Source organism: Diabrotica undecimpunctata, chromosome 7 (genome assembly GCF_040954645.1).
Source record: "Diabrotica undecimpunctata isolate CICGRU chromosome 7, icDiaUnde3, whole genome shotgun sequence".
NCBI lineage: Eukaryota > Metazoa > Arthropoda > Insecta > Coleoptera > Chrysomelidae > Diabrotica > Diabrotica undecimpunctata.
The window spans coordinates 87,665,064-87,690,452 of record NC_092809.1 but is presented as its reverse complement, the minus strand read 5'-3'; the positions used below and the strand labels follow the sequence as shown (position 1 = coordinate 87,690,452).

The following is a 25,389-nucleotide window of genomic DNA, read 5'->3' as shown; positions in this document are numbered from 1 at the left end:
TTGAGGAGGTACATTTGAATTGCTAGGATTCGTATTTAGACGACTAGAAGGTTCATACGTGCTAACTGAATCATTAGAATTAGATTGCTTAGTCTTTTGACTAATATTGTTAAATTTTCTGCATTCTGACTGAATATGGACAAAATGTTTACAAAACGTACACTTCGATTTGAATTTTATTTTTCAAGGGTTCTTTTCTGGATTTGATTGAGGTTTTTGTCGACGATCAGAGTCGGTAGCAGCTAAACCTTCCTTTAAGGATGCTTCAATTTCTCGAGATTCCATTAAAAGTTCCTTAAAGTTGTGAAATTTATTTCTTGGTAGCCTTTTTCGTAATTTGCGTACCAGTAAGCCATAAACCATATCCAACTGAACCTCTTCAGTTAGGGTATAAGGTAATTGTGCAAGCAAAGCTCGAATATGGGAAACAAATAATTCAGTAGGTTCACTAGAATTTTGTTCACGCGAGAATACTTCTCGAAATATTAAATGAGGCGGAAGTTTTTTCGAATAGGCATCTTTTAAGGCCTGTACAGCATCTTCTCATGTGAGAACTGTATTTTTAATACTTTGCCACCATGTAGCAGCAAAACCATTAAGCAGCATGGATAAACCACGAAGAGCATTCTCATCACTTATTTTGGAGCAGTCCTTAAGCAGTCCCTAAAAGTGATTACATTGTCAAGAAAAGCTTCAACATCAGCGTTAATAGTACCATCAGAACGAGCAGTACATTTAACGAAATTTCTACCTGCCATATATGTAGGAGTTCTCGTAAGATCTCTGATTTGTACCAAAAGATCTTCAGATACTTGTTTATTAGAATTAGTAAGTACTGAAAGTAAAGATTGAAACTGATCTTGAGACATTGCCATCATAGTAGGAGCAGAACACTCTCCTGTAAGATTTTGTGAATTGGCTTTCGGCATTGTTCAAGATATAACAGACAACCAAATATCACTAAATATGCAATAAAATTGTTTTGTTATAAAACTGAAATGGTTATATAAGCAATAAAAGTTATTTTATTGAAAAAAGATATATAATTATGAGCAATAAGTTATTTTATTGAGAATGGGATATAATTATATGCAATAAAAGATTTATTGAAAGAGTTATATAATTATATACGCAATAAAAGTTATTTTATTGAGAAAAATGTATAACTATACGCAATAAATGTTATTTTATTGAAAAAATTGTATAATTATACGCAATAAATATTATTTTATTGAAAAAAGTTGTATAATTATACGCAATAAATGTTATTTTATTGAAAAACTTGTATAATTATACGCAATAAAAGTTATTTTATTGAAAAAGTTGTATAATTATATATTTTAATAGAAAATCTGAACAAATTGGATAACATTTTACATTTGGCAACAAAATGTTGAAAAAATTTGAAGAACTACGAAATTATGTTAGACATAGGCAACACTGCGTAGAACGACAAACGAAAACGAGTATTCGCTAGAAATGAATCGATTTCCGTACTGTCATGATCACGTCGATGCAAAATCGATATGCCGGGATGAACAAGCGTAAAACCGCGCGAAATGGACGGCCATGTTGTGAAAGTAGGGTTAATGATTAAAAAAAAATACTTACAGCGAAATCTACGGTATCAAAAGCACTTTAACACTTACGAAATAATGTTCATTCTCGGCCACTAGTTGGGACGCCAGGTTTAAGGGGATGGTTAGGTTGGGATGTGATTCTCGAGAAATAAGGGTTCATTTAGTAATAACTTCACTGCAAATAGGTAGCAACGCACAGGTTGATGTAATGATAGTAAAACACATTGCTTGATGTGGTGTATTCAGATGAAAAATAAAACAATTAAAACTACATTATACAGATACACACATGTTAATTGCTATGTAGACAATATGAAAATGCCAATGAATTATGGCAGACAACCGTTGACAGCATCCTACGTCACAATGGTTGACAGGGTTGCCAAGTATAATCTTGTTACAATACCAATTTTTTACAATTGAAACAACAACAAAGGATTACATACGATATTTTGATAGATGCTGTGAACATTGGCCCTGGTGGAGTTTACTTCCTTCATGCTGAGGATGGACAGAAAAACATAACTAATTTTATTATTAGGATCAGATCGCAGTAGTCCTAGCTGGCTTCATCTGGAATATCTGCAATATTATTGAATGGCGCAAGAAATTCCAAATTTTGCCTTGAAGTTACCATTACATACACATTAATGAAACACCAGATTGCAACATCGCCAAAAATACAGGAATGGCGAAGATTTTACAGGTATGCAAATTAATCTTTTCGGATGGATGTACATAGGCCCACAAGAGGTTATTACAGGCACTGTACAGAACTTTGGAAGATATTCGTGATAATCAAAAACATTTGTTGGAAATGGTAAAGTTGTTCCTCGACCGGATTCATTTCATTACCCAGATATTTCTGTTACTTAACAGACTCGAAAGAAGGGTTTATTGAACTTTGATACATTATTTAATTTTATTATAATAAGGCGATTCGAATTTCGTCGGGTCGGTCGGTTAGTATATCATAATGTCATGTTTCTTTGCTCACACTTTAATGTTTATGATGGGTATCAGATTATGTTTTACGTATTAATTTTTATTTAAAAGCATTTTTTGCAGATAGAAATTGAAAGTTGTCTTTTATTTTAGGTTGGAATTAAAAGTGATGAAATTGATATATTTGTTTTTGACACATGCTTAGCAAATAATGCTTATCCCTCTCCTTTAAATTATAACCATTTTCCAAAATCTGTGTGCACATCAATCAATAATGTAGCTTGTCATGGAATTCCAGATGACAGACCATTAGAAGATGGGGATATTATTAATGTTGACATAACGGTAAGTACAAATTGAATTGTTATACTCGGTTCGCTATCTCCAGTCCGAACTGTCTAGTGAATTTAGTCATTATTTTTTTGCGATGTTAGTTACTTTTTGACAGACTCGAAGTGGCTGGAAATTACTATACAACTAAGCACACGTATTTATAGCCCATATTAATCGTAAACAAACTAAATAGTATATAAAATAGAACTTTACAAATTACCGACAATCAATATTTATTTATTTACACCATAGATAATAAATAGTTATGTTAAATTATAACAACTACTATATATAGTACCCAAAATGTTATGTGTTTAGTATACACTTCCACTATTTAGAATAATTCTTCTTTTTTCAAAGAATGAAGTCTGCAATAGTAGGTATACTTGAACTATTAATACTGAGAAGAAGGAATTGTTGTGTTGTAGGTTTCCCACAATGAATCTGTCAAAATATGCCCGAGCTAAGCGAATGGAGTATAGTTTTTATTTTACTTCTTTTTGGTGTGCAATTTATAACTTGAATTTAAATAATATCTGTAACGAAACGACTATTAAGTTAGGTCAATATCTTTACTCGTTGAGTTAATTGCTTACAAATAATAAAGTAGTTCCAATCAATTATTAAATATTAAATTAAGGAATAAACAATAATAAACACCAGTGTTTAAAGGTTTTAATTTCTTAAAATTTCATCAGAAATATATAACGTAAATATTTTTGTGTGATACGAGTACTTAAAATTCAATTATATTAAGGCTGTTTTATCGGTGCACCAAAATCTAGGGACAGTGTTTTCTCTGTTATTTACCGACAAAATGTCTCGAAATTTGGACACGTTATTCGAAATTATGTTGCCTTTAAACTGATGGTTTTACTTTTTTTATTTTTTTGAAACTTCTGTTGAAAACTTGGAATCTACTGTTTAACGTTCTATTATAACCAAACTTTTTACGCCCATCACTCGAAAGAGTTTTTTTTTCTGTAATCGTTGATTTTTGTTTCACCTTTCTGTGTCCAGTAATAATCGAGAAAAGCGTGTTCCAACTTTAAAGAAAATTGCTAAAAAATACTGAAATCTAATAGTGAAACGTGTTACTCATCATCGGCGCTTAGTTTCATCGTTATCGCCTTCGTGACGTCAAATCTCATGAACGTACGGTCAATTAGTTCGTGTTAAAACTAATTTGAATGGAGAATAATGTATTTGTTGTCATTAAACTACCTGTCGGCCGGCGGCACTGAGTAAAGATGGTCTCGCGTAAGCAGTGTAGAAATGTAAGTGATACGCCCATTTCAAATCGCAGTGTACTTGAACTGCTAAAACAGCCTTAATATTATCTTATTGTCCACTATATATTGGAATTATTAATTGTAATTCCACTTTGTGCTACAAGTATTTTACATCTATTGATATTAATAACAAAAACAAATATTTGCTTTCAGACTGAAGGTATATCACAGAAATCACTCTGTATATTGAAAAATAATTTTTTGTTAAGGGAAGGAATATATAGCATTTTTTATATAAAAATGCGTGCACGTCACAATGTATTTAAGGTGACGTCACTTATATTTAAAATTTCCAGAACGTCAACCGTAAAGTTAAAATTTTCCTAACACAGCTAATAATACGAAACCCATACGGAATTGCTCGATTTTTCATAGGCGTCAACATGGTATAACAATCAGAAAAATGTAATCATCATTATATTGGGAATTTTAGAATTATATTGATTAAATAACCAAAAACATATGTTATTATTAATAATATAAATTTTATGAAATAATAATAAGTCTTTAAGTCTAATATTCCACAAAATAATAATTTTAATTAAATAGATTAGACAATTGTACGCAACTGATACAGGAATACTTCAAATTTTATTGACAGTTCAGCGTATGGCAAAAGTGTATAAAGTGTTGCCGCTTTTTTAGAGTAAGAATTTTGTTTATGTTTTGATTTCTTGCACAATCTAATCATAATATAATATATATTAATAAATTGTATTTATAAATACATATTAAATTTAGATTAATAGCTTTTAAAACTAATTATTGTTGAGTATTGTGATTGTGCTATACCAAAACAAATAAATAGTCTGTAAAAAGCTGATAAGCTTCCATATAAGATAGATTATTTTGAACAAGAAATAATGACGGCACGTTTTTAATATTAAAGCCCTAAAAGAGCTAAGTTTAAAATTTAGAATATATAATTTTGTATTAAAATGTTTTCTAATGGAATTTAGTGTGTTGCGGTAGTATTAAAACTAAGTGTATTTACTGTTAATATAATAGTTTGACAAATAGTTGACGTTTTAAAAATTCCTCACTTACTAACTATTCTGATGTTCTGATGTGGGGTTCTGATGTAAATCTTGAATAACGTGCACGCATTTTTATATGAAAAATACTATATATATATATATATATATATATATATATATATATATATATATATATATATATAGTATTTTTCATATAAAAATGCGTGCACGTTATATATATATATATATATATATATATATATATATATATATATATATATATATATATATATATATATATATATATATATATATATATATATATATATATTGTCATACTTCTTCTTTCCCAACCAAAGAAAAAAATAAATAAAAAGATCCATCGGAATAAAACTTTAAGATATTGTAATGAATTTATTTAACTGCTATGTCTTTAGTTAATTTATAATGTCTTTATTAATTTATTATATTGTTCTTATTTTAATTCATTAAAAAGCACGATAATTTATATCAATTTATTTAACGAATAATACATAATTTATATAGGCGAACGTAACAATTAAAATCGCGACCGCGAATCTTCCTCAAAATTAACTGCCCCTTCAATTAAAGTTCCGTTATTATATATGAAATCCTGTTATTCGAGAACAGCGGCGATCTCCCATCGAAGTAACCAGAAGCTCAGACCGGTCTCATTCGGCCTACCTGGAAACCTCTAGTCGGATGATTCATCATAATTTGGGTCTAGATCCTTCGCCGAAATTTCTACAACAAAACAGAATTAGTCATAATATATTTACAGTTATTTTAGGCCATGATATTTATCGTAACATTGCCCCCCTCTTAAAAGATGGTTCCTCCTGGAACCTTGTCGGGACTGGAACTGGAACTGTATGCTGGTATCGGCAACTGGACCCTCTTTTACAACTTCCAGTTGTATAAAAATGACAAGGGACGGTTTTCTCTCCGCACCAGTAACTATGCGGATTGCAACAGACTAACACCTGGACTTCGGTGTCTTTAAAGATCTCCTCCACCATATTTCGGATAACCCTCCAATCTAATTGGCGGCACTCCAACTTTGGCATGGCTAACTTTTGCACGTCGGACTCTAGTACGTGCTCTCTCAATTGAAGTAAGGCTTCCCATACATCTCGGTAGGTAGGTTGGCCACGGGCAGTGTCTTTTGTTACCAGGTAGAAAAGGTAACGTGATGCATCTTGGAGTTTCAGGGTTTTACCGGGAGCTGGCACTTGGCATTGAAGTTCTGCAACTCGACCAAACTTCCTTCGAAAACCTCCATAGGCACCCGGGTACCTCCATAGGCACCCATGAATTCCTCAAACGTGAGGCCAGACACATCTTATACGTGGTTTACTTCCACTTCTTCATCTACGTCGTGGTCACCTTCGAAAGACGCCAGTCGGTTATGGTGTACTATCATCGGCTTTCCCCTCGGAATCTTGCTTATTCGGTAGATGACATCGTTGATCTTCTCCATAATTAAGTATGGGCCTTCCCAAAACTGCTGCAATTTGGGAGAACAACCTTTTCGTTTCTTGGGATTATACAGCCATACTTTGTCGTTCTTCTTAAAGCAACCCTTTTCGGCTTGTGTATCGTACCGTTTCTTCATTCTGTCGCTAGCGATCTGAGGTGGGAACGGACCAACTCATGTACATCGTCCATTCTTCTTCGTAATTCGATCACATAATCTTCTCCAGGTCGACACCCAAACTCTAGATCACAAGGTAGTCGCATTTCGCGTCCGAATAGGACTCTGGCTGCTGTCTGGCCTGTTGATTCGTTAACAGCAGATCTGTAGGCCATTGTGAAGAACGGAAGGTATTGGTCCCAGTCTCGCTGATGATCGGACACCATCTTTGTCAAATACTTGCCAACTGTCCTATTCATTCGTTCTACCATACCATCTGATTGCGGATGATACGCGGTAGTTCTTGTTTTCTTCATGCCTAGTCTATCACATATTCCTTGGAATAGATCGCTTTCGAAGTTCCTGCCTTGGTCACTATGGATCTCCAAAGGCACTCCAAATCGGCTGATATATTCTTGGATCAACTTATCTGCAACGGTGGCGGCCTTCTGGTCTGGAAGTGCGTAAATCTCGACTCACTTAGTGAAGTAATCCATTACTACCAGCATGTACTTGCCTCCATTTTCACTTTCTGGAATGGCCCAGCGATGTCCAAAGCTATTCTTTCAAACGGGCTTCCAACATTATATTGTCTCATAGGAGCTCTCCTTTTTCGGTAAGGCCCGTTACTCGTAGCACAAATAGTACATTTCTTACACCAGTCTTTTACGTCGTCGGAATTGTTCATCCAATAAAACCGTTCCCGAATTCGCTGAAGGGTTTTCTTTACACCAAAATGCCCTCCTGATGGACTGTCGTGTAACTGACGAAGTACTTCGGCTATTCTGCTCTTTGGAATCACCAACTGTCTTTTCTTCTCTGAACCGTCATCATTTTCCAGGACTCGTTTGAGCAAGCCATCTTCCATGATAAATGAGTCCCACTGGGCCCAATACGTCTTAACTACTGAGCATAGGTTTGATATTTCCTGCCAAGGTGGTCGACGGTTTTCCTCTTTCTATTTTCGGATTTTCTTTATAACTGGATCTCTCTCTTGTTCTTCCCCTATCTTAGTAGGCGTCCAGTCGTCGTTGACCATCGTTGTTCTTAGCACTGCTGCTTCCTTGGATTCCGTTTTGTAGCAGTGGGAACACTCTGCTGGACATGGCCTTCTGGAAAGAGAATCAGCGTTTCTGTGGCTAACTCCGGCCCGGTGCTCAATCTTAAAATCGTATTCTTGGAGTCGTTCGATCCACCTGGCTATCTGACCCTCTGGATTCTTAAACTGCATCAACCACTTAAGGGCGGCATGGTCGGTTCGGATTAGAAACTTTCTGCCATAGAGGTATTGATAGAAGTGCTCTACTGATTTCACTACTGCTAGAAGTTCTCTTCTCGTGACACAATAATTCCGCTCAGGTTTTGAAAGAACTTTACTAAAATATCCGAGGACTCGTTCCTGTCCTCCTTGAATCTGAGACAGCACTCCTCCAATTCCCACATTACTTGCATCCGTATCTAAGATGAACTCTCCTTCTGGCAGTGGATACCCTAAAATTGGTGCTGTTATTAAATGCTTTTTCAACGTCTCAAAGGCATTTTGGCAGTCTGTATCCCAGCGGTAATCTCTTGCTTCCTCCGTAAGTCGCGTTAATGGCTTAGCGATATCTGCAAACTTCTTAATAAACTTCCGGTAGTAAGTACATAGTCCAAGAAAACTTCTCACTTGATGTTTGTCAGTTGGTTTTGGCCATTGTTTAATGGAATCGATTTTTCCCTTATCCACGGCCACTCCTTCTTTACTGACTATATGACCCAGATAATTGATTCTACCTTGAAATAGCTGGCACTTCTTGGGGTTTAGCATCAATTGGGCAGCTTTAAGTCGATTAAAAACGTTTTCTTAATTCCTCAAATGATCTTCGAATGTCTCCCCCAAGACGATTATCGCATCTAAATAAACCAGGCATGTTTTCCAAGATAACCCTCTCAACACATTTTCCATAAGCCTCTCAAATGTCGCAGGAGCATTACAGAGTCCAAATGGCATAACGTTGAATTGCCACAATCCAGATCCTGTGGTGAAGGCTGTCTTTTCTTTATCTACTGGGTCCATTTCTACCTGCCAGTATCCAGACTTCAAATCCAAAGTAGAAAACAATTTACTTCCAGCCAATGTGTCCAATGTGTCATCGATCCGAGGCAGAGGATAACTATCTTTCTTGGTAACGTTGTTCAGCAAACGGTAATCCACACAGAACCTCGTCGTTCCGTCTTTCTTCTTAGACCCATGGGCTCGTAGAAGGTTCTATCACCCCGTCTTTCTTCATTTCCTGAACAATCGTTTCAGCTTTCTCTTTTTTCGCCTGTGGTAATCGTCGAGCTGTTTGACGAATTAGCTTAGAATTACCAGTATCAATTTTATGCTTAACAACGGTAGTTCTTCCCGTCTTTCCTCCTTTCAGTACGAAAATATCACGATACTGCCGAAGAAATTCCCTTAATTTCCTTTTCTCCATCTGATTTAGAGACTGTCCTGCAACTGCAACCATTTGGTCGAATTTGTCGTTGGAATTATCAGATGTTGTCGCCTGACGGATTATGGATGTCACAGGTACACAAGTTCCTACTTTTGTCTCTTTCTTGATGGTCACTGGGTAGTCATTGACATTGATAAGTCTCACAGGAATTTCTTTAGCCGAAGTCACCAATTCCTTTCCAATTATTATTCCACGGCCAACCTCATCGTCGTGGTTCCAAGGCTCCATCCTAACAGGTCTCTCTTCGTCTACAATTCCCTGTAGTCGCGCTACTATGATCGTTTCGCTTCTCGCAGGCACGACTGTATCTTCTTTAATGGCTGCTTGCACAGTGTTGTCATTATGTGGATGAAGAAATACCTCCTCGTTGCCAACTTTGATTACCTTCTTAAAATCCAATTGGAATCCATGCATATTCATTACGTCCATTCCTAATATAACATCCTCTTCGATGTCAGCAACTATAACAGTATAGACGAACTTTTCTGCTCCAATTCCCAATTGTACCTGGATTTCTCCATGAATGTTGGCATTTTCACCTGTAGCGGTCCGAAGTCGCAACCTCGTTGGTAACAGTTTCTTATGGCTGTTTATAACTGTTGGGCGTATAATGGTTCTGGTCGCTCCGGTATCCACCAACAACGTATGCCTTCTACCATTTATTTCTCCATCTACATATACACTATCTTCACGACATTTCAAAGAAGCTATTAGTATAAGAGGGTCTTTGGAAGAGTTCCGGGTCGAAGTTGCCCCCCTAAGGCTGACTCGTTCTGGTTTTCCTGATGGTGAGTTTCTTGATTTTATGGTCTTCTTTTTCTTGTATGTCATACTCTTAATCATATTAACGAGCTGGTCAAGTTTATCTTCATCTCCTTCCTCTTTTACAGTCCTAACTTAACTGTACCCTCCAGAGGCCTGCGTAGCTGACTCGTATTCGAGGGCGGCGGATAAGACATCAACCAGCGTCTTGTGACGAGCTAATCGTAGTGTTCTCTGCATTTCATGATCACGAAGACCATCAATAAACGTTTGAACGGCCAACTTTTCCATCATGTCTTCGGGAGCTGTTGGATAAGCATATCGTACTAATCTGGCAATATCTACCTCATATTCTTGAAGAGCCTCATCTTTCCTTTGTCTTCGATTTTTAAGCTGCGACTGATATACATGCTCCAAGTGTTCGTGGCCATATCGCATATTTAACCTCTTCTTAAGTTGTTCGAAATCATCCTTCTCCTCTACTGCTATGGTCTGAAGCACATCTAAGGCATCTCCTCGAAGAGCGATAGTCAGGTTTACCGCCTTTTCTTTTTCAGACCATCCATTTGCTCTTGCGGCTGATTCGAACATCGGTATCGGCAGCAACTTGGTTTTTTAACGAAGATATTCTATCGTCGAGGGCAGACATCTCAGAAGTTACTTTAGAGATTTCCAAAGAGATATTAGCAGAGACTTTGCTTTCCAGCGAAGAAATCTCATTAGAAACTTTGTCTTCCAAAGAAGCGATGTCGCCGGAAACTTTGTTCTCTAATGATGCGATGTCACCAGAAACTTTCGAAATATCGCCAGAAACTTTGTTCTCTAATGATGCGATGTCACCAGAAGCTTTCGAAATCGATGAGAGGACAGCATCTTCAAATATATAAGTCTCTGGATCTAGTCCTTCTTCTAGCAAAGCGTTCTTTAGTCATTGGACTAACTCAGCCTTTTTTCCGGTAGAAGCTAATTCTCTGTCTTCGAGATGTCTTCTTAAATTCGTCACTGTGAGCTCATAAATCGTAGTCATTTTCACAATTTATTTTATATCCACTTTTGACACCAATGTAATGAATTTATTTAACTGCTATGTCTTTACTTAATTTATAATGTCTTTATTAATTTATTATATTGTTCTTATTTTAATTCATTAAAAAGCACGATAATTTATATCAATTTATTTAACGAATAATACATAATTTATATAGACGAACGTAACAATTAAAATCGCGACCGCAAATCTTCCTCAAAATTAACTGCCCCTTCAATTAAAGTTCCGTTATTATGTATGAAATCCTGTTATTCGAGAACAGCGGCGATCTCCCATCGAAGTAACCAGAAGCTCAGACCGGTCTCATTCGGCCTACCTGGAAACCTCTAGTCGGATGATTCATCATAATTTGGGTCTAGATCCTTCGCCGAAATTTCTACAACAAAACAGAATTAGTCATAATATATTTACAGTTATTTTAGGCCATGATATTTATCGTAACAATATCATTATAAACAAAATGTATATAGTAATTTAAGATAAGATTTAGTGTAGATAAGAATAAAAATTTGTTTGGGAAACGACCTTTTTCCGTTTCAAACAAAATTATCAAAAAACCTTTGTTTAGAATTAGAAGACATTTTACCTGTAAGTTAATCTTTTCATTGTTTGTATAATCGAGTATTATATGACCATATTCTAATCTTTTGAAATATGTATAAATTGTGTATTGACAAAACCAATTTTAAAGTAAGCTATTTAGTTTTTCTCTGAAACCGAAATTAGGCTTTTCCAAAATCATGGTTAACACAATTTGAGCTTTTGATTGGACGGTCGTTTTTAAATGGGAATTTGTGAGCCGATCATGAGAACCGGAGAGGCAGTTATAATTTGGTCATCGAAGGAAACAGTCGTTTATCTCAAGATAGGGTGTGGTTCGTGAGTTGGATACCGGCATTGTGAAAATAATTGAATAGTTTTGCAGAAGGAGATAGCAAGGAGATTGAAAGAGGTCCTTGTATCTACCGTTGGCATTTTGTGAAGATTTGTGAAAGTAGTTTTACGGCACCAAGTTGACAAAAGGAGGTCCTGGTGTCATTAATAAGTAGTTGAGTTTTTGGAGAAGTGCATCAGGTGTTTTTGGTTAGTGCAGCAGGTTTGCAGAGACGTTAGGAAGGAGCCTAGGTGCCAAAAAGGAGAGATCACATCGTTGAGGAGACTGGATTTTTCTGGGTATGTTCCAACATACAACTCGATAAGAAAATAAGCTGTAAGTGTTTTGTACAATTGAATTTTATATCTGTGAAGGATCGGTTTGACATCATGGTCATTAGCATTTATTTATATTTATATATATAAATTTAAGAACTGAGGTTTTGTTAGGCTAATCAAAAGTTTAAAGTTTTGTTGTTTCTTGTTTCAAGTAAAGAAAAATTTAAGTAAAATTGGTTTTCACTTAATATAAATGTATGTAGATTTAAAATCTTATTATTATAAAAATTTGATTTATTTTCTTGTATGCTGATTGATAAGATAACGACAGAATTTGATAATTGTTTTATTCGTTCATATAAAATAAAGAAACGTAAATTTTTGTAATATAATATTTTTTTTTATTCTCATCTTTCTTCTCTATTCCGATAAAAGACAACTAGAAAATCTTTGAATCCATCGAACACAGGTAATATAAGGAGTTTATTTAACTTTTGATAACAAATAAGTTATATTTTTTTTTGGCTCAAAAAACTAAGATTAAAGTCAAAATAAACAATCAGACATCAAAAAATTTAACAAAATAAAAGTAGATCAATTTTCAAAAATAACATTTCAAGAAAAATGGTTCAAAAATCTAACTGACATCACTTTTCCTTATAATGTCAAAAAACTTTTGTCTTTGGGTCCAAAATTTTGCCTATTTCCTAGTGCCAGAGATTTCAAAATGTCTTCTCTTCTGTCAGATATTGAGTTTCTTATTTCTGGTCTAGAACTTCAAGAGAAGGACATTGTGAGATCTCAAAGCACTAATGTTATCACTAACTTTTTACACAAAACAAGTAAAGAAGGACATTTTTTGAACACAATATACAATGAGTGTAAACAATTTTTAAAATCACATCCAGAAATTTACATTGTTAGGAGTGACAAGGGAAATGTAACAGTGGCAATGTATAAGAATGATTACACAGATATCCTCACAATTGCCTATAACGAATCCAATGAATTCTATATTAGAGATTCTTTCACGTTTAGTAACTTCATTAACAATGTTAAAGTTCCGAATAATTATATACTGATTAGTTTAGATGTTGTGTCACTGTTTACAAACTTACCACTAGACGCTATTCTTAACAGCATCAAAAATAACTGGAACAGCATATCTCCGCATACCAAGATCAGTTTAGATGATTTCATAAGAGTTTTAACATTTATATTTAACTCTAACATCTTTTTATTCAATGGTAATTTCTTTAAACAAATCTTTGGCACTCCAATGGGCAGCAAAATATCCCCTATGTAACTTTGTTTTGGATGAACTTATAACAACGTGTAAAGAAAAGATACCTTTTCACATACCTTTTATTAAACGATATGTTGATGATTTGATTTTATCGGTCCCTGAAAACAAAGTAACTGATGTGTTAAACACCTTTAACGCGCAATGTGAACACCTAAAGTTTACGGTTGAGAGAGAGGCTGATAATATGATTCCTTTTTTAGACATGCTAATCCATCGTGGCAATGATGGCATGCTAAGGACGGAGTGGTATCGTAAACCTTGTTTTAGTAACCGTTTTATAAACTTTCATTCTCAACATTCATCCAAGATGAACACAAATTTGGTTTTGGCCCTGAAAACTAGGGTTATCAACTTGTCACACATCGAGTTCAGAGACAAGGGACTAAAAAATCTGAGATCTATATTACAAAAGAACTCCTATCCTATAGGGCTGTTTAATAAACTCATTTTCGGTTCTCCTTTTCCTTCGCATTTTTCTGACAACCTAAATTTTCATAACAATGAGGTCCGACAATTGACATTGACACAGAACACATCAGTGATACCATCTAAAATAACTTATGGTTGTCTACCCTACATTCCAGTTTTGACACCGAAGCTAATGAACATCTTCAAAAATGTTAGTGATTTAAAAATTACAACCAAAAATGTGAAAACGGTATCGAAGTTATACACAAAATCAAAAGATCCTTTCACAATACAGGAGTCATCGAATGTTGTTTATTCTATACCGTGTAATAATTGTAACAAAATATATATAGGAGAATCATCTCGTAATTTTCACAGTAGGGTGATCTCACATCGTAGCGATATAAAAACCAAAAAAATAAATGCATGTGCATTGACAGAACATGCATTAACGTTGAAATATGAATTTAATTTCGAGGATTCCTGTATTTTGGCAAAGGAAAAGAACCATTCAAAACGTGTTTTCTTGTAAATGTGTTCCATAAAATCGAGTACATCTTGCATCAATAAAAAGTCAGACATAGATAAACTGAGCAACATTTATTGTTACTTACTGGAAAAACATCTAAAATAAAATTAATATCTACCTGTACCCGTACCCACACAAATCACAGTTATATGCATAACATGTTGCATACCATTAAGACAGGTTTAAAAATTAAAATCACCTAAGATGGGCCTCTAGTATTTCTTAAAAAGAAATATGATATTAAGTACACCTAATTACTTTTTAATCATAGGATTTTTTCTTTTTGTTCTCTATGTGCCAGAGTTAAAACACACCAGTAAAAGATGACAACAAAATTTTTACTACTTGTACCTAAATTTTAAAGAATTTTAAAATGTATTTTGTCCACTATTTTATATTTTATGTGTGTGTTATTAATGTTGAGTGTCTATGCTTTTATAAATAATCTCAACGACTAGTAAGTTGCACTGAAGATTTGTGATATTTTATAAATATTTACACTTTTTCTTATTACAGTGTCTTGAAAAAGGAATAAAACCATTCCGAAAGCTAGACAAAAAGTCATAAGAGTGTTTCATTAACATCCCGGCCAATTTTCTGACTGCAACCCTAACTGTTTATTTGTTTATTTGTTTGTTTATATTGACAGTCACTAATATCCAGTAATTCTTGTATATATGTATGTATATACATATATATATATATATATATATATATATATATATATATATATATATATATATATATATATATATCATCATCATAATCATCCAGCCTCAAGAGTCCACTGCTGAACATAGGCCTCTTCCTCATGTTTCCAACCCCGTCTATCTTGCGCCGCTCTCATCCAGTTTTTATTGAGTCTTCTTAAATCGTCAGTCCATCTTGTAGGTGGTCGACCGACGCTTCTCTTGTCTTCCCTTGGCCTCCATTCCAATAACCTCTTTGTCCATCGCCCATCTGTCATTCTGGCTATGTGTCCTGCCCATCTCCATTTTAGTCTGGCTATCTTCTCGATGATGTCAGTCACTCCGGTTCTTCTCCTGATGTCTTCGTTGGTTATTCTGTCTCGCAGAGTTATTCCTAACATGGACCGCTCCATTCTTCTCTGCGTGACTCTCAGTTTGGTAGCTGCTGCTTTTGTTAAGGTAAGTGTTTCTGCTCCGTACGTCAAGACTGGGAGGACGCACTGATCAAATACCTTTCTCTTTAGGCATGTGGGCAGCTCACTTTTAAAAGTTTCTCTGTTTTCCAAATGCTGCCCACCCCAGGCCGATTCTTCTCTTCAGTTCATGAGTCTGGTTATCCCTGCCAATCATAATTTCATGTCCCAGGTATTTATATCTATCTACGAGTTCTATTTCTTTCCCACCAATACTGATGTTCTGGTTGGGTACCAAATTGGTCATGATTTTTGTTTTCGAGATATTTATATTTAAACCTACACTTTCTGTAGCCACAACGAGTTCCTGTACCATCTCTCTTGCCATACCTAGATCTTCAGCTATTATAAGTATATCATCGGCGAAACGTAAGTTGTTTAGATATTCTCCATCTATTTTTATTCCCTTTGTCATCCAATCCAAACTCTTAAAAGCATGTTCTAGCACCGTATTAAAAAGTTTAGGTGACATTGGGTCTCCTTGTCTAACCCCCCGTTCTATTTTTATGCGATTACTGTTAGTATGTAATCTGACAGTGGTTGTTGCCTGCAGGTATATTTTGTATAATAATTTAGTATATCTATAATCTAGCCTGCATTCTTTAAGCGCCTGTAATATTTTGCTTAGCTCAACTGTGTCAAAGGCTTTGTGAAAATCGATAAATATTAGAACTAGCGGTTTATTGTATTCCACTGCTTTCTCTATTAGGGTTTTTATACTTTGTAGATGGTATTGTTCTGAAGCTATTTTCTTTTGGCATTTTAAATTAATTACTATTTAAATGGGAATAAGCCACAATTAAAGGTTAAAATACGTTTATTGACGTTTCAATTTCCACTTCGGAAATCGTTCTCAAATTACAAACACTAATGTTTGTATTTTGAGAACGATTTCCGAAGTGGAAATTGAAACGTCAATAAACGTATTTTAACCTTTAATTGTGGCTTATTCCCATTTAAATAGTAATTAATTTGTAGATGGTCATTTGTTCCGTAACTTTTTCGAAATCCTGCCTGTTTCCTTGGTTGATAAGTCTCTAATTTTCTTTCCATTCTCTTAACTAGTATTCGCGTAAACAACTTTATATATATATACATATATATATATATATATATATATATATATATATATATATATATATATATATATATATATATATGTATATATATATATATATATATATATATATATATATATATATATATATATATATATATATATATATATATAGTAAACTCTTAAATATTGGGGAAATCTGCAAGAAAGACTCTAATGTGTATCAATTGTTTCGCCGAACGTTTTCGCCAAAGAGAATTAATTTGGCTTCTTCAGGGCTGAAAGAGAATAAATTATAATTAGCTACCATATATTATCTATTAAAACATTATTGATCTTACCGTAACTTAGAATTGTAGAGTTAGAATATTAAAAAACTTTGCTAGTAACATAGTGGTGTTTTTTGTTACTATGTGCAAAAAAAGTTTTTTATAAGGTTTGAAATGTATGGTAGCTTTGAACTTGACACGTAAAGGCTTACCCAAGGTTAATCGAAAAACCCAATGTAACTACATTTAAAAGGAAGTAATTCTTTGAATTGTCGGCAATAACTAAATTTTTGATTTTCAGACAGTTAAAAGTGAGGTTCTGTTTGAGCCAGAACGCAAGCGCTGACAACTTCATTAGTTCGTATGAATCTTTATGTCGTTAAGGTTCATTGGTAAGAATCGAATGAATTTAAATCCCAGTAAAGGGAAATATTATTTTGATTTTCTTTATTTAATTATATTATATTGTTCATGTACTATTGAATCTTATTGAGATGTATCTAAGAAAAGCAAGGGAATGTTATATATTTTTTGTTAATGAAAATTAATTATAAAGGTATGTTAGTTGTTAATGGATATATCAGTCAAGTTAGTTATCTGTGATATAGTATTGTTCTTGGTATCTGATTTAAGTAACAGGTGGTATATATCGCTTAGATTCTTGATGTCACTCTTAACATTAATGGAGAAATCGTTAAGGAAAATATAAGACATTTCAATGAACTCTCTTTTAGATTTATTGTTCTCACGGTGGAGAATTGTGGTGTTAGTATAGTCCATGAGATGACCAGTGGAATGGACATGTTTGGCTAATGCACAACGGTCAGGGTGAAGTCGAGAATCACTTTTGTGTAGTGTAATACGTGATTTCAATAATTGAGATGTTTGACCGATGTAGGAATTGTTGCAAGAGAGACATGGAATGTTGTAGACAATATTACTAAGCCTATCTATGGGAGTCTTATCTTTTATCTTAGAATAAAGATTATTAATTGTTAGGGCTGATCTACAAGCCACATTAAGTTTAATGTTGTTATTATTATTGCCAAAGCTATTTTCAACACTTTTCAGAATCCTTGTTAACCCCGGAGTGATATCTCCGAAATATGGTAATGAAAAATATTTGTTTATAGGAGTATCCGAGACTGGGTTCCCACTTAAGACATCAGGATCAGCATTGTTAGTCGCGAAGGAAGGTGAAATATCTTCGTCATGGATAGTATTAAACAAAATCTTATTAACTAATGGTGTTGGATAAGCGTTTGAAATAAAAAGTTTCTGTAGGATTTGTAGGTTTTTTGTATGAAATGAAGGATCTGATAGTTTTGTTACTCTATTTTTCATCTGTTTGATTAAGTTGACTTTGGTAGAATTATTATGGTATGAGTTGTAGTTAAGGTATCTACCAGAATGGGTCGGTTTTTGATACCAATCTATTTTGATGTTGTTGGTTTCCCTGATCATCCTTATGTCGAGAAAGGGAACGGACCAATTACCATCTTCCCTCTCTATAGTGAACTGGATGTAGGGGTCATAACCATTAAAAGTATCTAATAGTTCATCTACCTTGTCATTGGGTATAGCCAAAATGATATCATCAACATATTTTTTAATAAATGGAATATTAAAGGATAGTAAAGGAATGACTGAGTCTAATACATAATCCATAACGTAAGTTGCAATGATAGGAGAAATCTTAGCTCCCATAGGGGTACCGAAAGTTTGTTGATAGAATTTATCATTAAATGAGAAGTAAGTGTTGTTAAAGAGAAATTCGACGATGCTGATGAATCTGTCGTAAGACATGGAACAACAACCTCTAATACGGTCCCAGTTGATCTCTATTGATGTCAAACATATTCTTAGATGAACATTGCTGAATAAGGATACAACGTCAAGGCTAACGAGGACATAATTTGATGGTAGTATGTAGCCATTATATTTATTTACCATCTCAAAAAAATCTTTAATGTAATATTGAATTATGAAAGTCAATTCCATGTCCATTCCACTGGTCATCTCATGGACTATACTAACACCACAATTCTCCACCGTGAGAACAATAAATCTAAAAGAGAGTTCATTGAAATGTCTTATATTTTCCTTAACGATTTCTCCATTAATGTTAAGAGTGACATCAAGAATCTAAGCGATATATACCACCTGTTACTTAAATCAGATACCAAGAACAATACTATATCACAGATAACTAACTTGACTGATATATCCATTAACAACTAACATACCTTTATAATTAATTTTCATTAACAAAAAATATATAACATTCCCTTGCTTTTCTTAGATACATCTCAATAAGATTCAATAGTACATGAACAATATAATATAATTAAATAAAGAAAATCAAAATAATATTTCCCTTTACTGGGATTTAAATTCATTCGTTTCTTACCAATGAACCTTAACGACATAAAGATTCATACGAACTAATGAAGTTGTCAGCGCTTGCGTTCTGGCTCAAACAGAACCTCACTTTTAACTGTCTGAAAATCAAAAATTTAGTTATTGCCGACAATTCAAAGAATTACTTCCTTTTAAATGTAGTTACATTGGGTTTTTCGATTAACCTTGGGTAAGCCTTTACGTGTCAAGTTCAAAGCTACCATACATTTCAAACCTTATAAAAAACTTTTTTTGCACATAGTAACAAAAAACACCACTATGTTACTAGCAAAGTTTTTTAATAATCTAACTCTACAATTCTAAGTTACGGTAAGATCAATAATGTTTTAATAGATAATATATGGTAGCTAATTATAATTTATTCTCTTTCAGCCCTGAAGAAGCCAAATTAATTCTCTTTGGCGAAAACGTTCGGCGAAACAATTGATACACATTAGAGTCTTTCTTGCAGATTTCCCCAATATTTAAGAGTTTACTATTTAACTAATCTGCAAAGATTAAATTTCTTTTCTATATATATATATATATATATATATATATATATATATATATATATATGGCTGAGGAGGCTAATCGGTCTGTAATTCTTTAAATTTGCTTTGTCTCCTGCTTTGTGTAATAGAATCATAGTAGCGTTGTTCCAGTCTGTTGGAAGGCGCTGTGAAGGCAGATATTGAAAAGTTGTTTAATTTTTTCAAGTAATACATCCCCTCCAATTTTTAGTGCTTCTGATACTATTCCATCTTCACCCGGGGTTCGATTATTTTTCATTTTCTTCAGGGCTTCTTTGATTTCTGATTTTGTTATATCGGGCATTAAATCTGATCCTTGGTTTAATACCCCAGTTTTTAGTGTAATTGGAGGTTCCGTATTGTTATCTTTTTTTCTTGATCTATATAACTCTGTGTAGAACTCTTCGACTATTCTTAATATTTCATCTCTGTTCGTTGTTTCTTCTCCAGTGCTGTTTCTCAGTTTGTTAATTTCTATTTTCCCCTTTTGTACGCTCCTCTTCAAAACTTTCATGTTCTTATTTTGCTCTATTGCCTGTTTTGTTTTTTCTACATTGTAGTTTCTTATGTCTTTTCTTATTGCCTTTGTGATCGTCTTATTTATTTGATTTATCGCTTCTTTGCTTGTAGTGTTATCTCCTTTCATTTGTCGCCTTAGTTCTATAAGGGTTTTCGTGGGTTGACCCAGTTTTTCATCTTTTTTGCTTGTCGGGCAATATTTAGTTTGAGCCTGTTGCATTGTGTTGACTATTTGTTTGTTCAATATATTGATGTCTGCTGTTGTGGTATCTTTCAACGAATTACCAATATATTTTTCGAACTCCTGAATGTTAGTTGGTTTTGTCCATTTCTTTGGTTGTTTCTTATTTATCATTTTAGTCTTTCTTTTTCGGTTGATATCGTTATTTTAGCTCTTACTAACCTATGATCACTGCTTGTACTGAACTGGTTTAGCACATTTACGTCTTTAAATAATTCTTTTTTGTTTGTTAAGAAATAGTCGATTTCGTTCCTTGTTTTTCCATCAGGACTTTCCCATGTCCATCTTCTGAGTTTTTTCTTTTTAAAGAAGCTGTTCATTTAATAAAGATTGTTTTCCAAAAGGAAAGTCAGTAGTTGTTTGCCTCTATCATTTCTGCCTTCGCTTCCAAAATTTCCCAATATTATTTCAGAGGGGTCTTCCTTAGTGCCTATTTTGGCGTTGAAATCACCACCTATTATTAAGAAGTGGCCAGGATTTTCCTTGATTGCACAAGATATTTGGTCGTAGAATATTTGGACTTCTTCGTCTGGATTTCCTGTAGTAGGGGCGTACACTTGAATGAACTTTAGAATATATCTGGCGTTTATTTTGATGTTTAAGTAGACCACTCTTGTTGAGATTTGGTTTATTGACACAATTCTGTTAGAAATTCTTTTGTGAATAAAGAAGCCGACGCCTCCGACTGTCGATTCCTCTTCTCCTTTGTAATAAAATAAATGGCCTGATGGGAGTGAGGTAAGAGTCTCTCCCTTTTTTCTAACTTCGCTGATACCTACAATATCCCAGTTCACTTTTGAGAGTTCTTCCTCCATTTCTTCGAATCTTTCTTCGGTAGAGAGTGACCGAGCATTATATGTGGCGATGTTGAGGTTTATCTTTTTGACGCACATTGAATAGGGTTGGTTTACAGTGGTCGAGTTTTTGGCATTTAAACACCGTGCTTGCCTAGCATGTTGGTGAGTATTCATATTTATTCCCACGAGTAGCTGGGAGTTTGTTATATATATTTTGGTATATATATATATATATATATATATATATATAGTTTGTTATTTCCTGACCGTGAATATTTATCAGACAGTGGCGAAGGAAAGTATCCGACAGGGCAGAATGGAAGAACATTGTTAAGCAGGCCAAGACTCACAAAGGGTTGTAGCGCCATTAGAAGAAGAAGAAGAAGAATATTTAAATGGAAACTTTTTTATTTCCTGGGTTTGTCGCTCTGATATAAATAAAACCATTTAAATTTTGCTTAAACGTTTCGGCAAATTTGACATTTTCAATAAGCACTTTATTAAACTTTAAACATTCCATTTTACAAAAGGTAAAAGAAATAATAAGTTAGACTTACTCACAATCAATTTAATTTAACTAATCGGACGATCGGTTTCGCTTTCTATAATATGCAAAGCATCTTCAGGTCACGATACAAAGTTAAAATGCTGAAAATAATAATCTCATATTAGGGTGTTGTCTAATAAAGATAAAAACATAGGTAGGTGATATAAATTATATAAATTACAGTAATTATGCCAATATTACATGTCTGTGGTTTTATAAATGAATAAAATGTTTAAGCAGACAAGGTAAGACCCACAAATTGGTAACATAGTCTATTAAACTGTAATGAATTAATAAATAAACCAATAAATAAACATTACTTACATGCCGGTACTCTATTACTTGATGGTTGAAAGAACATGGTTCAAACTATCTTGGATTGTTGATTGGAGAACTCAGGTCAACTATTGTAATTGTTTAACAGTAAACGGGGAAGTTCTTGAGGAGACAGATTTTATCCAATGAAGTAGAGATAGGTGGAATGTATTGTTTGTTTTATGAAAGTAATGTTCTATACCATTAATTTCTTTAAAGTTATTTAAGTTTATTCTGGAGATATATTTATGAAATGTGTGTTATTTATTGAGATTTTATGTTTTGTTTTGGAAGGTGACAGTTGTAAGACAATGAATAGGAATGGATGTACAGATTGTGTGGGTGTGCAATTGTATAATCTTGTAGTTATCAAATTTCTTTGATAAAATTGTTGCAATATCTGGCAAATTATTGTAAAGTCCAAAGATTTTTATGTTAAAATTAAATTAAGACACTTTTACACACACAGAAACACACAGAAAACACTTAAAAAAACGGGGGACGAAACAAACATTTAATTTAAAAGGAGAGGATTTCAAAAGAACTACATTTCTTACTAGGAGACAATGAGTTTTTTATGTGCTGTATATCAGATTTTAGAGGTAAACTTGACAAATGTAGGTTAAAGTGTGACAGTTCTTCTTCTATTTTAAATGCTGTAAGTTAAGTTATCCAGTTTATGAAATAAGCTGATATTAATAAAAATCTAAAATTTTTTTAATTTTAGATATCAAAGTTATTTGATGTGTTAATATTGGCATACTTTAACAAACAAAGCAAACTTTAGCAAAGTTTGTTAAAGTATGCCAATATTAACACATCAAATAACTTTGATATCTAAAATTAAAAAAAAAAAAAAAAAAAAAAAAATTTTAGATTTTTATTAATATCAGCTTATTTCATAAACTGGATAACTTAACTTACAGCATTTAAAATAGAAGAAGAACTGTCACACTTTAACCTACATTTGTCAAGTTTACCTCTAAAATCTGATATACAGCACATAAAAAACTCATTGTCTCCTAGTAAGAAATGTAGTTCTTTTGAAATCCTCTCCTTTTAAATTAAATGTTTGTTTCGTCCCCCGTTTTTTTAAGTGTTTTCTGTGTGTGTAAACACGGTTAACAAAAAGTAAAGTAGAAAAACTTATGTTTTTAAATGTCAATTTAGACCGTTCGCGATTTAATAATAACGTGTAATGTAAATGTAAGTACGATTTACTATTTGTATTGTTTAGTTTATTTTTGGGTTGCCGAGATGAAAATCCTAAGAACAATAATGGGCAAAACAAGAATAGACAGGGTGAGAAATACAAACGTTAGAGAGCAGTGCAACATTCAAGACATTGTAAGATGGGGAAGGCAGCGTAAAAGGATGTGGTACAGTGATGTAAGACGAATGGATGAGAATAGACTCCCAAAAATTACCCTAGAAAATAACCCGCCCGGTTCAAGACCTCCAGGAAGACCACCTAAAAGATGGAGGGATAGTTGGCAATCTACCTCCCAGGAAATTAACCAGAGGCATCTTCAGAATTAAACAGATCCAAAGATCTCCAAGTCATCTAATGTTTTCTTAATGTATAACATTTAATAGTTTCTTAATGTATATTAAAGAAACAAAATTAGTATTGTTTATAATTACATTTGGGTGTCTCAACCAGTGGCTACAATTTGTCTCATTTGTTGTTGTCTGTACAAATTATGTAAGTGATACAATAATTTTACTAATTTAAAATTGTATTGTTCTGTTTTTTTATTATATTTGTTTTTGTTTTATACTTTTTATACTTTTTGTACGTTTTGACTGATTTTTTTTAGCTTTGTGCATAAAATTGTTCAATAATTTTCAGTGACAATAAAGCATATTTCTAGTCATTATGTTTGTTTATGTACGTACTCTCTTACTTGAAACTACTGTTAAACAATCATAGTTACTTGTTTACGAAAATCGGTTTTAAGAGCCGTAGGCGCAAAATTTCAGGCCAATGCTTTTTAAATGCATTTTTTTCGAATCCTGAAAAAATAACAAATATTTTTCAAAAATTTAAACGCAGAATGAAAGATTACATAATTACCGAGGACCGAAAGTCCCTTAGAATAAATAAGAAGTTTTTTTGAATGAGATATTTGAAATTCAGAATCACACTAAATTTCCTCTTTTTTTTTCACCCCTGTAACTTATTAAAATAAACATTATAGAAGTTTTCAGGGACTTTCGGCCCTCGGTAATAATGTATTCTTTCATTCTGGGTCTAAATTTTTCAAAAATATTTATTAGTTTTCTCAGGATTAAAAAAAAAAGAATGCATTTAAAAAGCATTGGCCCGAAATTTTGCGCCTTCGCTCGTAACGATAAAAACGTCAACGACCCATCTCTACTCGTTCTCGTTACCTGTGTCTCTACTTTGATTTGGAGCTTTGACCACGCGACACGAGATGTTGCCAAATAATTTTGTATGAAGTTTGTGGCGTTATATGTAGTTTATTATTTTTATTGGAAATAAGGCACAATCTGACTTTAAAATAAGCTTATTTTGATGTTTACATTTTTAATTCGGAAATCGTACTTAAAATACGAATCATTAATAAATTTTATTTATATAAAACGATTTCGGAAGTGGAAATCAAAATGTTATATTACACTTATTGTAAAGTAAAATTGTGGCATATTCCCAATAAAAAACAGTAAGCTGCCATTTAAATCCATTTCGCCCAAATTTGATTATCTTAGAACATTGTTCAAATGCTGAAAAGACAACAGGTCAGATAAAACCAATAAGTTTAGCAACGTTTCTGCCAGATGTCATCTGTCAATGTCAGATACCAATTTTTAATCCATGTTAAACTTTTTAAAAAAGTGTAAACATGAAATTCAAATGTAAAATGGAATCATGAATGTGTTGCTTGTGTGAGTCCATTTCAAAAGGTAAAAGAAACAATAAGTTAGACTTACTCACAATCAATTTAATTTAACTAATCGGACGACCGGTTTCGCTTTCTATAATATGCAAAGCATCTTCAGGTCACGATACAAAGTTAAAATGCTGAAAATAATAATCCCATATTAGGGTGTTGTCTAAT

General features: G+C 33.4%; 1 protein-coding gene across 5 annotated transcripts in view; it reads left to right on the top strand.

Moving 5' to 3' along the window:
- The window catches only part of LOC140445558 (methionine aminopeptidase 1D, mitochondrial), a 508,650-nt gene that overhangs the window by 69,325 nt on the left and 413,936 nt on the right, over nucleotides 1-25,389 (top strand). For all 5 annotated transcript variants that reach the window (XM_072537676.1, XM_072537674.1, XM_072537677.1 and 2 more), the window contains exon 3: nucleotides 2,679-2,870. In XM_072537676.1, the coding sequence (XP_072393777.1) occupies nucleotides 2,679-2,870 (192 nt within the window). The remainder of the gene's footprint in view (nucleotides 1-2,678; nucleotides 2,871-25,389) is intronic.